The following is a 14,044-nucleotide window of genomic DNA, read 5'->3' as shown; positions in this document are numbered from 1 at the left end:
TAAACACCAAAATCTTTAACAACTGAAAATATTCAGGAATATAGGAATAAACATTCAAACCTTTTCCTAGAACTATGATAATAGTTACTGAAAGAAAAAATTACATTTTAACATAAGTTTCAAAAACCATCTCTAACACAGCTTGAAATCAGACTTGAAAATAAACCGCTTTTAATTGTCCTTAAATTTTTATAACCAAAAAATAAAAAGAGACAGGAAATTAATTAAAGCTTAAGAAAAAGACTGTGGCAGGAATCTAAAACTGCTCAACTAGAAGAAAGAAAAATGTGTTACAAGTAACGCATGATTCAAATCTTAGCTTTCTCACAAATGACAGTAATCAGAGCAAATTAAAATTTTGCAAAGAACTGTTTTACTTTACATAAAACAAACAAATTACGCCAGAGGATGTCAGTAGGCAGCTCCCAAAGCTCTAAAATATACTTCAGGAAGAAATCATTATTCCAGAGAATTAGCTGTCACTAATAAAACTGAATTGTTCAGTCAGCGGAATTACCCTGTATTAGAGATCTGGTCTTTGAAAATCATAAAGAGGTCAAGAAGAGGAGATAGCAATTGGAAGGAAACTAACCTGCCCTGTAATTCTGCCCAGTAAGGCCCATATTCCTTGGCCCTCACTTCGAAGTTTTCCATTCAGGTTTTGCAGTTCTTCTAAAGATTCACAGAGCTACAACGTAAATAATTCAAATTAGGAAACCATTAAAATATGCAATAAAATATATGAAAATTTAAGTAAATCATCAATAGTGTCAAAGATAACTATATTTATACTCCATGTTGTAACAATGGAATCTCCATAAAAAAGGGGTGGTTCCAGCTTTCCCACCCCATCTAGTGAAGAGTAAAGCACACTAACAAAAGAAACTGAAGACCTGGAGGAAAACTCAGGAGGCACATGGACAGACATGCGAAGGTCACTTGCTTTTGGACTTGCACAGGGACTAGGAGAACATGGAAGGAGATATATGGAGTCAAGACAAGTACAGAATCTTGGAAGACACGTGGATGACATGTGGAAGGGGAGGCGGCCAATAACAGCAGCCGTTACCTTGATTTCTACTCTGATTTTGCTCCTTTCACCCCCTAAGCCTTTCTGCTCCTTTCCTACATCTTAGATTTGTGGCAAACTTTTGGGCCTCAGCAAGCCCACTTTGGGCAAATCCTGTTAGGATAGGCATTTACTCATAAGGGAATGGGTAACTATGGCTGATGCCATGAAAAAGCTGGATAGCAATAATAAACAAATACAGTAAGTTTGAGACTACAAAATCAATATATGAAAATCTGTTGCATTTCTATACGAAAACAACAAACTAGTAGAAGAATAAATTATGAAAACAATAACCTTTTTATCATATGAAATTAATACCCAGGAATAAATGTAAGGAAGTAAAGGCCCTATACACTGAATTATATGGCATTGATGAAAGAACTTGAAGAAGACACAAAGTAATAGAAAGATATTAATACATATTCATGGATCAGGAGGATCAGTATTGTCAAAATGGCCTTTATATATAGGGAAATATATAGATTCAATTAAGATACCAATGGCAATCCTCACTGAAATAGAATTAAAATTGTTAAGTTTACATGAAATAAAAAAATAACAAATAGCTAAAATAATCGTGAGAAAAAAAGAACAAAATGGGGAGATCATGCTCCCTAACTTCAAATTATACTACGATGCTATAGCAATCAAAACACTATGGTACTAGAGTAAACAGACATTTACATCAATGGAATAGAACTGAGATCCCCAAAATAAAACTATACATAGACAGACAACTAATTAAGATGGAGACAAGATCATACAATGGATAAGGTTTCTTCAATAAGTGGGGTGGGGTCTCCTTAATAAGCAAGAAAACTAGACATTCATATGCAAAATAATTAATATACAGTCACATGAATATTCATATGTCTTGAAATCATAAAATACAGAGAGAAAAATATACACGATAGCTCTTTGATAGTCTTAGTGATCATTATAAATTCACCTCCCATAACAAGAAAAACAAGAGGATATAAACAGAAGTATATCAAATTAAAAAGCTCCACAAAGGAAAATATCTGTTAAAACAAAATGAGAGTCCACTGGGGGAAAAAAGAAATCTTGCAAATGACTTATCAGACAAGCGATTAATATACAGAATACATTAATAACTGACATAATCCAACATTAAAAAATATATAGCCCAAATTAAAAAATGTACAGAGTGGGGCCCTCCCTGGTGGCGCAGCGGGTTAAAGCACTGCACTGAGAAGCTAAGGCCACCTCCGCATGAGTTCGATTCCCGCCTGCCCCGGAGGCGACCACATGGTGTGGCAGACCTCTCCTGGCCTACCCGCTGCTCCCCTCAGCAGTGTACTTCCTCGATCTGCCTGTTCTGCTCCCCACTCTGTCTCTGGTGAATCCTCTCACCCTCCGCATCTCTGGCCTGTACCCCAGTTCTGTACGAATAAATAAAAATCTTAAAAAAAAAAAAAAATGTACAGAGGATTCAAATAGGTATCTCACCAAAAAAGACAGAGATGGCCAACATAGTTATGTAAAGATGGTCTACATCATTTATTACTAAGGAAATGCAAAACAAAAATACAATGTGATTTCATCACACTGTTTAGAATGTCTAGTCTCAAAAAATTAGGAAACAAAAGGAACTGATAAAATTATGTAGAAAAAGGAGCCCTCTTGCATTATTGATAGAAATGCAAAACTGGTGTATAGCCTATACAGAAAACAGTGTGGGAATTCCTCAAAAAACTAAAAACAGAACTTCCATATGAGCCTGCAACTCTTCTTATAAGTATTTTCCCAAAGAATATAAAAATATTTTACTAAAAAAATGCCCCTATGCTCACTGCAGCACTCACTATAACAGCCAAAATATAAAAACAAAACAAGTGCCCAACAACACATAACTGGATAAAGATTTAGTGTTTATGTGTGTGTGTGTGTTCAGCCATAAAAAAAGATGAAATGTTGTTTTTTCCTACACAGGTGGACATTTAGGTGGTTATGCTAAATAAAATAAGTAGGAGGAGTATAATAAATAACCACAGTTTACTCATCTGTGGAATATAAAGCAAGCAGACAAACAAAGCAAAAATAAGCAAGCCAACCCGTAGATACTGAAAACAAAATGGTAGTGGTGGGAAATCAAATTGGAAGAATTTGGTTGGTGGTGGATGATGACTCAACATTTGGTTGTAGGAATGCTGCCATACATATCATGACTGAGATAAGAACCTGAAACCAGTAGTGTTCTGTAAACTAATATTATCTAAATTAAAAAATTAAAAATAAAAAAACGTGTGCCTCATTGTTGCAATAATGAAGACAGTACAGATAGGATTTGTAAGGAATGGCATAAAAAGATTCATGAAAATTTCTAAATGAAGTATTTATTAGAAATGCTATAAAATAAAAAAAAATCAATTAAAATTTGTTGGGGTTTTTGTGTACAACTTACCTTATTATATTCCACATGAAGCTTTTCCTGTTCATTTTCTAACTTATCCTTTATATTCTTTTGTTCAGCCATATTTTCCTGAATTTGAATCATGCGCATATTTCTCTCTATTTAAATTAAATATCCAGTTTTACTTAGGTAGAAAGTAAAAGATGATACATAAAATACACAATGGAAGAAGCTAGCCATAAGAAGCTAGCCATAATCACATGATAAAACTACATTGTTTAAAATATCTTTATAATTATAAATACATGAAGCTGGCATTTTATAATTCACAATCTACTAAGAAAATAAAGATGCTTTTAATTGACAAATGTAACATAGCTCATACATTTTTAAAATGGACTGTATGATCATATACTTTCATTTGCAAATTCTCATACATGAAAATGCACATTTATCAGTGTCTATACTGACCAAAATAGTAATTCACAAAATCAGCAGTAAGAGCTGGTTGCTTATGCTTTCGCCTTCCATCCACACTAGAACTAGTATCTGAATTGTCCACTGGGAAGATGTCTGTACTGATCCCCATTAGTTCTGCTTTCCGCATCAGTTTGCGAATGGCTGAAGCACTACTAGTGAGTGGTCTGGGCAATTTTTCCCTTGGAACCCAGGCCTGAGGTCTGGTGGATCGAGCTAGTTCTGCTTTGGCACGATATTGCTGAAGACGGGCATTGATCCTTGCCTATAAAACAAATGTATACAAATCTTTAAAGATATTATAGTGGAAGATCCTCCTTGGGCTTTTTACTTTGATACTTACAGAAAGAAAAGATGACCAGAATCAACTACATGAACGTAAATTAAACTATACATTCTTAATGTATACTATATAATTCTTGGGTTACAATAAATTAAGTCTACTCCTAGTAACAACTGCCCTAATTTATGATTGGACTGTGAAAAGCTATTTTGACTAAACTGCAGTTTCTCTTGCTAATAATAGCTATAGTCTCCATAAATTTCCTTAAAGTACTTTTAAGTCTATTTTGAATGAAGGACAAACTGACCAACTCCTTTGCATAAATGAACATTAAAACAGACTGAAAAAACACATGGTCAACATCAATAATTTGTCTAAGCCACATTTCAAAATGCACTTGGAAACATGCTTTGTAAGTGACTGCTCCATTGACTAGATGAGAAGCAATGTATTAAACCACAAACTATACTCTTTATTTACCTTAACAACAATCCATCTCCTACAGATCTAAACCAAATTTTATAATATATAGTTTGCATGTCACTGGCAAACAAATGGGGTCTGAAATTCATAACTTTGAAAGAAAACACATAAGTTTTAGCATGAATCCCATACCTGTGCTTCAGGTGATAGTTGCTTCTCTCTCTCTTGTAAAGACATTTTACAGTAGGACTGTAGAGCCAAGTAGTTCTTTCTCTTCCACTTTCTGTCTAACCTATCTGCATGTTGTTTACAATAAGCAAAAAATGGATCCGCTATATCCTGTATCAAAAAATAGGGGGAAAGTGAACATTTTTACTCCAATCATAAAAAAACCTAACACAGGGCCCTTCCTGGTGGTGCAAGAGGTTAGGACACAACACTGCAAGCTAGCTACAGCCGCTTCAGTCCAAGTTCAATTCCCTGCCTGGGAGGTGGTCCATATGGCACAGCAGACCTCTCCTGTCTCGCCCGTTGCTCCCCTCCACAATGTACTTTGTTAGTCTGTCTACTCTGCTCCCACTCAATCTCTGGTGAATCTTCTCACTGCTCTGCACCTCTGGCCTGTACCCCAGTTCTGTATGCATAAATAAATAAATCTTAAAAAAAAAACTAAGACAAGTGATATTATTTCCTTTGTGAAGAATCTACTATAGCAATGGTCATATCGAAAATAAATTACAGAAGTAGTTTTTATAGTGATAAAGATTGCTGCTTTAGAAACTTAATCCTGTATTTCAACCTTAAGTTAAAATTTTTTTTTCCTTTAAAGGAAAAAAATACTTGGGGATTTAAAAATCTGAAATTAAATCTAATGAACTACATTTAATTACATATGTACTTAGAAAACCATCAACATTTTAAATACACGGAATTTTAATAATCTTACCTAGAAACTCAATAAATAGAAAAGTTGTGCACACATAGATTAGTACTGCAAAACAACATATCCAGAAAATAAAGGAACAGCCAACACAGATGAGTGTGATATTTCTAGCAGGATAGCAATGAATAGATTATACCCAGGATGAAAATGAATTAACAAAACCAAGCATTGTCAGTAAAAATGCTTGAGGTGTTCCCCTTAACTCTTTGTAAGAACCCTCTAGCTTGAAAGCAGAGCTCTCTCAAAGGCATCTTCCTGGTAATAGCCCAGTGAAAATATTTTTTATTCATAAAGAGTAGAGCACAAAAAGGTTATTTACTTTATCACAACAGAAATAATATATAAATATGTAACTGAAGAGAATAATCTGCAATAACCAGCAAAATGACAGAGTTCTTACATTAGGTTGGTCCCAAGGAGAAATCAAGGTAAAGCTATCCATCTAAGTTACATTTTATCTAAGTTATATTAAAAGAGTGTCTAAGTGAGGTGGGATTTTAGAACCCAAAGAGAAATGACACTTAAAGAAAGAGAGAAAGATAGAAAATAGAAAGAGAAATATAAAATACAAGTAAAATCTGCAATGTTACTTCAATTAAAAAAATAACACGACCTTAACATAAATACTGCATAAGATACAATTCAGTGATAGATGTCATGGTGTATCATCATGGGTAAAATCAGGGAATACAGAAAAACAAGGTCCTGGACACAAATATTGGTTCTACCACTCACTGGTTTTTCAGTTTCAAATGAAGATTTTAAACATCTGTTAACTCATTAATAAACTGGACTTAATAATAACTATTTCATATGACTATAAAAATAAAAATCTAGGTAAAAATTACATGAGCACATACACACAGCTGCATTTTTCATGAAATGTGCTAAATCTCAGTGACAAGATAGTAAGTGATAATAAAGATTATACTGAATGTCAGTCAAAATGACCAAATTTATAAAATTATTCTATCATTTTAAAATAAGCAAATATAAAATATAAGCTTACACAGGTGAGGTAAGCATTAAGGCAGAGATTTTGACTTAGAAAAAAGCCAGTAATTTCTGGTCTAGCCTAAAAGATACCTGAAAGGGAATTAAAAAAAAAAAAATCAAGTAAATTTTTTGTTGTAATTAATTTGTATTTAGAGGCTACTATGTATGATCAAGGGATTAACTTATATACCAAGCAAATGTTAACTGTGGCAGAAACCACTAATAATCTTCCACCACTATTCTCCTCTTCTTCCTCATACTACTTGGAAACCTCTTGAGGTTTTAGAGCATACATGAGCTACCCTGTAAACATTGTGCTCCAAACTCCCTGCGGGTAAATAAAGCCACATGAGAAATTCTAAACAATGATGTATGTAAAATTTTGAGACCAAACCCTTGAAAAGAAACCAATTACTCTTAACTTCTTTCTCCTTCCAATAGGGTGAAACCCAGTCAAGCTGGTGGCAAATTATCTCTAACCATGTGAGAAAGCAAAACAGATAAAGGGAAGATTGTTCTCAACAGAACAAATTACGAATGCACTTGGGTGGCCTTCCTGGTGGCCAGTTCTATCAAGCTATCACCAGTCACTGGGGATTGAATTTAATTCCTAGGCAGGGGGCTGACCTACCTAGCACAGAAGACCTCTCCTGTCTCACTGCTGCTCAACTGTGTATTTCAGTAAATCCGTCTCTTCAGTTTCCCACTCTATCTCCAGTGAACCCTCTCACTTCCTGTACCACTAGCATATACCCCAGTTCTTCTAATCATAAATAAATAAAACAAATCTTTAAAAAAAAAGAAAAGGAAAAAAAAATGTACTGGTCCTGAAATCAAATTCCCCTGAATATTAAATCTCTGTGAAATCTTACAGTGACAATTTTTAGGTCACTGGTTGACTGGGAATATCCTGTCAATCTGTGTAGAAAAATGGAATGAAGATCTTATACCCAATGGAAAGGGAGTAAGTTTTATCAACACCACCATGTGCCAGACACAAGTGACTATTTTATATATTACCTTATTTATCCTTTATACTACTACAAGAGGTGGGATCTATTATTTTTTTTAACAATAGTTTATTTTTACATCAGTTTGTGCCTTTTTCCATCTCAGTTGTAATCCCATTGGGGGATCTATTATTTTAATGACAATTTTGTGCATAGAAACTAGAAAGGCAGATGTTAAATTGCTGACTCAAGAATCATGTCAAGAAATATCTGTCTTTTTCAGTCACTGATTGACTGTCATTAGAGTCACCTATAAAGGCTTCTAAATAGAGGCCAACATCCAACTCTGAAGCTTATGACTAGTTATGAGTAAGGCAAGGACTATAAATGTAAAGTGAAAGGTCTGAGAGATATTGGGAAAAAAGTAAGACAAAAGTAAATGATGGTGTTAGGGAGAAGTGGATAATAGTAGGAAACTGTCAGAACTGTAGGAAATGCAGCATATTGAACTATCCCATCTATAGATATTTAAAGTCAAGAATTTCTTTCCTAACAAATATGCTCATCAAAGAAAATCTATCGTTAGGTCAAATTTAACCTGAGGGCCCCTAGATTGCATAGTTTGGTCTATACAGCTGCCAGAATAATACTGACACAGCAGATCAAAGGAGTATAAACTGATAGTAGAGACTATAGGTATTTCGGGGGAGGGAGATACCATGTTCTCTGCCTCCACTTACATGTAGTCACCTTGGACCTGCTACTGACAAAAAGGGGACAGAGCTGAGCAACATGTCTACATCAGACAGAAGGCAGGTGGGCTCTAGGAAGGCAAGTGGAGAAGGAAGAACTCTTATTCCTAGGACCTGACGTGTACCCTAGACTGCTAGGAATGAGTCATGGAAGCAGAAACACAGAGGAGAAACATGTAGAGGTTGACAATGGCAGCCACATATCTTTATTTTGTACTCTGATTTTGTTTCTTCTGTCCCAGATTTACGAGGTCCCTTGAGCCCCCATCCCATGGTTCCCTGCCAGAGGCACCTTAGACTTTGGTCTGAGCCTGTTTGGCTGGGGATTTACCGACAGGAGATGGGTAACTTTGAGTGCTTCATTTGGATAATTTTTCCTTCTCTTCTCACTATACATACACTAGTTTTATTAAAGTTCTTTCATATTAAAAGCATATTTTTGTCTTTGTGTGCACTGACAATCAGATCCCTTTAGTGCAAACAAATTTGGAGGGAAAGGGGGTGGAGGTTCCCAGGACAAATGGTTATGCACTAACACAGCACGACTTATAAACTGAGAAGCAACCAGCACTTGTAAAAATAAATATTTTTAACAGAGATATTTCGATATTTTTGCAATAATAAAATTTTAATGTTTATTTAAGAGAGAACAGCTTATCACATTTATTTTCTCAATTATAAAAAAATCAATGCTCTTCTCCACTCCATCTCAGTTACCACACTGCTGTGAGTTTACCTAAACTCTGTATTCTTTCAACAATTCAATGCCTAAAATATCCTTCTCCAATATTACCTTTTATTTTTCCTGGTAACTCCTTCTATGACTCAAATGAGTGTTTAACACAATTTGGACCTCCAATTCACTGACTTTCTATTTTCTGATTACCTGTACCCCCTTTTTACCTAATTATTCTATGATATATTAGTGATACCCTTTGCACAGAGCATCAACTGTCTTGCTGTTCTCTTTCTCATCTATCTTCTCTTGCTAAAACTTGAAACAATAATAAATCCAAATATTTCCCTACTTTGGGCTGTCTTCTGAGCCGCTAATAATATTTCCAACTTACTCTCCATTTTTGTAGGTAATTGTTGAATAACTTCATCTCTCCTTCACACCTTCAATATTGCCTCGCTATTCCTGCCCAGGATTTGCTGGCCTTATTTAATTCTTATTTTCTTGGAGAGGGTGGGGTAGGGAAGGAGAAGTAACAAAACAGGAATTTCCAAATCCTACAATCAATATATACATCAACCTATCTGCACCCCAGCTAAGTCTGTTTCATTTCTATCTAAATTTTGTTTCTATTGGGGCCTCTCTGGAGGGGCAAGAATTAAAGACAGCACAATAAAACTATGACCAGCCACTGCAACATGAGTTCAATCCCTGCATGGCTTGGCAGACCTCGCCTATCTCGCTTGCTGTTCCCCTTAGCACTTTGGTAGATCTGCCTGTTCTGCTCCCCACTTTGTCTCTGGTGAATCACCTCACCTCTATCATCTCTGTGTTACACCCAAGTTCTTACACCGAGTTCTATGCACAAATAAGTCTTTTTTAAAAAGTTTGTTTCTAGCTATCTCTTTCACTGCGTTGAATCCCACCCTCTCTTTTCTTCAACAATACTATCTTTCTTCTGTATTTGTGCTCTACTTGATCACTCCTTATAGCTTAGTGTATACTAAACATATGGTTGAATCTCTTTATAAAAATGTTTTAAAGATCTTTGTTCAGTTCTCATATATTGTTACACTTCTAAATTCTGCTTAAATAGAAAAAAAATCTGAAGGCTTAACCATATTAACTTTTCTTACCGCAATAGCTATACCTTCAATTACCTTCAATTCTACTCCATTCCCAAGTTTTCATAACTACTACAAGCCACTACAAGAGAAAAGTTACCTTCATTTTGCCAAATCCAGTGGTCATTTCTCAACCTTAATCTTATTTGATACAAATGCTTTTTTTTTTTTTAATCACCAAGGATAATACTATCTTAGTTAGCTTTTACCTCACCAATCTCTCCTTGGTAGATTCCTCTTTATCTTCCCAGGCTTGAGTACACAAATAGCCCACAGCAGTCATCAGATCTCTTTTTACCTCTACTTACCCTTACACGCTAGGCAATTCCATCTATTTATCTCAGTGTATTAGTAAGTACTATGTATACCATGATAGCTCCTAAATTTATATCTTTACATCTTGATTATTTCCTTATCTACCTGATGTTCAACTACCTACTGATGTCTCCTCTTCAATGTCTAAAAGGCATCTTGAACTCAACATGTCCAAAATAGAATTCAATTTCTTTTTCTCCTACAATTACTGTGCTCATCCCAGTATCTTTTCCATCTCAGTAAACTGTCACTCCATTCTACCAGAGGCGTAGGCCAAAAGAAATTAATTTTTGATCCCTCTCTATTATACTTTACAAATAGGCTATCTACAAATACCTACAAACCGTCATTTTTCATTATTTCCATACCCAAACCTACTTCAGTAAGAGTTCCAACTGGACTTGCTATTTACATACTTGCTTTTCCACAGGTTTACTTGACACAATAATCAGAATGGTCCTTTTAAAACATTAGGTGGCTTATGTCCTCTAAGCAAAAGTCCTATGACTTTCCATCTCACTTAAAGTAGAAATCCAAAGTTCTATGGCCTTGCAGATCCTACATGACATAGTCCCTGGCTTTATGACCACTATGACATCCATTCTACCTCTTACCAATGCGAGTTCCTAACTTTGTATCAGTCATACCATCCTCCTTGCTGTTTCTCAAAACAAGCATGCTCCTACCCCAGAGTTCCTCCTCCTTATAATGTTCTTTGAATAAGCACTTACTCTTCCACCATTTTCCTTAGGTATTTTCATGAAATGTCACCTTAAGAACCTTCTCCGAGGTCTCCACATAAAAAGCATTACCTCATTTCCCTGTCAAAGAAGGGAATCTGAGAAAGGTGGCATTCTTATACTTCCCTTCCTTTTACATCTTGTATTCCAATACCTGATTCTTCTTTTCCTTACTTTAATGCCTGTTATAAACATCATTTTATTTGGTCTAAATATATGGGTATGCTACTATGAATGAAATTTAAACTGCCAATTTATTAGGCCAGTTGTGGCTAATTTCCCTAGTCATTGCCTCCCAACATAATTCTTATTATGTTACTAACTTATTTTAGTACTGATAGTGTCAATAATGATTTCGATTTAATAAATTACATGACTAAAATATCTACCAGTGAATATGAGATAAATTTTCTTTCTATAAAATGAGAACCTTTTTCCTCACCTTTTGTTTTGAGTTCTATAATATCAGAACATAGTGCTTAGAGTTATTTCTGTAATGTTGAGACTATGAGACAATAATCTTAAGGGAAAAAAATGAAAGAAAAACATAAAAGCATATAATATTAGCGAAACAGGAGAATAAAGTAGTATGAATCACTGAGCTGCTGAAACAGCTTAGAATTATTTATGTTTATATTCCTGTAATATGAGATAATTAAAATATTACCACTTAGGTCATTACAGGTAAGTACTCTATTACTTGCTGCCAAAAGCCTAGATGAACAACTGTCTTAAAGGCCCCATGTACCTAGGTAGTAGACTCCAAGTGTAGCTCTGAAATTTCCAGATAATTATAGAAGTTAATATATCAAATGAGATAACTGATAATATCTAGAAGGTGTAGTGTTAAATCAGCAAGCCCACAGCTATACATAGTATTAAGAACTGAGAAAAATAATACTATGTAACTTACTGAAAAATGTGCTTATAAACATTTCTAATTATTACAAAAGAAAAAATCAATTAGGCTTTCAACAAGAGGAACATTTTAAAATGCTGCGGTAGCAATGAACATCATCTTACAGAAACCAAAGACCTAAATGTATAAATAGTTGCTCCAATATTAGAAGAAAGTGTGCTAAAGGTATATCCCTAGGCAGTTACTTTAAACAGAAAAATCAAAACTGGAATAAGTGAGAAATTAAACATGTAAAAAATTACAACACAAAAATGATAATTTGAAAATTAACTTTTCAGGATTTCTTTTCTTAAATCTTCTCCCCCCCAAAAAAAGGGCCTTAAATAGCAAATCAACAAAAAGTTGACTGATAGAAGAGACTGTTCCTCCAGTAATGAATTCACCAAGAGTCCATTCTTATGAATCCTGGCTTTCCCAACAACATAAGGGCATCAATCCAATAGTTAAAATCAATTTGAAGCCTTGAAATTTAACCATCATTCATTTAAGTCCATTAAAGCAAAGGTGTGGAAAAAAATAGTAAAATCGTTGTTTCAGCTGTATGATGTGGAACATAAATAAACCTTTGCTGTAGTTCAGCTATAGTATTTTTTAAAGATTTATTTATTTATTCACACAAGAACTGGGGTACAGATCAGAGGTATGGGGTGAGAGGATTCACCAGGACAGACAAGAGAACTGACTGAAACACAGTGTTGTGAAGAGCAGTGGGTGAAACAGAAGAGGTCTACTTGCACTATATGGGTCACCTCCCTACCCTGGGATTGAACTTGTGCTACAGTGGCTGTGGATTGCTTCATAGTGCTGTACTTTAACCCCTTTCACCAAAGGGAGTCCCCTCAATAACAGTAACATTAATATATATTATAACATGACTTTAATTCTAAATAACCTAGAATTTTCATAAAGTGAATTTAAAAAATATCAAATGGATTCTCACCAATGAGATAAAGTGTCATGTCAGAAAGTATAAAACATCATGAAAAATACAGTTAGTTGTATGAGATATTTGGATGAAACTGAGGTGCACATTCTCTTTTTCAACTTGTATTGTCTATCTGATAAACAGCCATCAAGAAGATATTCATAATAAACCAGTCAATACAAAAGGAAAAAAAAATTCTATAGTCATTATAAAACTGAAGTAGAAGAAACACAAAAAGTAGGTCTACTTTAAGATGACTGGATTAGAAAGATGTGGTACATATATACAATGGAATATCACTCAGCAACCAAAAAAGAGAAACACATGTCTTTTGCAGCAACTTGGATGGAGCTGGAAAAGATCATGCTTAGTGAGATAAGCCAGAAAGAGAAAGAAAAATACCGGATGGTTTCACTCATAGCAGGAGTATAATGGACCAGGCGAGAAAATAACAAAAATAATGAACAACCATATACCAGAGACATTTTGTGGGGGTGGAGTGGGGAATGGGATCAAAAACGGGGGGGGAGAAGGGAGGGAAATGCACGGGACTATAGTGGTGGCACAGGGATGATTTGGTGATGGGAAACCTGCGGGGATTACAATTGAGATGAAAAAAAAATGTGCAAAATGATGTAAAAATAAACTTTGTAATAATAATAAAAAAAGTGGGTCTACTTTAAAATTAAAAAAAAAATTAAATTAGGGCCCTCCCTGGTGGTGCAGCAGGTTAAAGTGCAGCATTAAGCTAAGAAGTTAAAGACACTTCCGCATGAGTTCGATCCCCGCCTGCCGGGGAGGTGATCCACATGGTGCGGCAGAGCTTTCTTGACCTGCCCGCTGCTCCCCTTAGCAATATACTTCAACTATCTGCCTGTTCTGCTCTCCACTCTGTCTCTGGTGAATCCTCTTACTGCCCCTGCAGCTCTGGCCTGTAGCATAAATAAATAAATCTTTAAAAAAAAAATTAAATTACACAAAAATCAACTCGAAGTGCATTAAAGACCTAGACATAAGAACGGAAACCATAAAATACCTAGAAGCAAAGATGGGTCAAACACTACACGACATACAC

At 35.1% G+C, this 14,044-nt stretch overlaps 1 protein-coding gene across 7 annotated transcripts in view; it reads right to left on the bottom strand.

The window, feature by feature from the left end:
* Window positions 1-14,044, bottom strand: part of PHF14 (PHD finger protein 14) — a 172,416-nt gene that overhangs the window by 116,575 nt on the left and 41,797 nt on the right. For all 7 annotated transcript variants that reach the window (XR_001145083.1, XR_001145084.1, XM_012720907.1 and 4 more), the window contains exons 8-11: window positions 4,822-4,968; window positions 3,918-4,188; window positions 3,498-3,604; window positions 593-688 (exon numbers count right to left, since the gene is read on the bottom strand). Coding sequence is in view for 5 of the 7 variants with exons in the window: in XM_012720907.1 (XP_012576361.1) it covers window positions 593-688; window positions 3,498-3,604; window positions 3,918-4,188; window positions 4,822-4,968 (621 nt within the window). In the remaining 2 variants the exon portion in view is untranslated. The remainder of the gene's footprint in view (window positions 1-592; window positions 689-3,497; window positions 3,605-3,917; window positions 4,189-4,821; window positions 4,969-14,044) is intronic.

Source organism: Condylura cristata, unplaced genomic scaffold (genome assembly GCF_000260355.1).
Source record: "Condylura cristata isolate star-nosed mole 26May11 unplaced genomic scaffold, ConCri1.0 scaffold00005, whole genome shotgun sequence".
NCBI lineage: Eukaryota > Metazoa > Chordata > Mammalia > Eulipotyphla > Talpidae > Condylura > Condylura cristata.
This window is presented reverse-complemented; position numbering and strand designations above follow the sequence as displayed.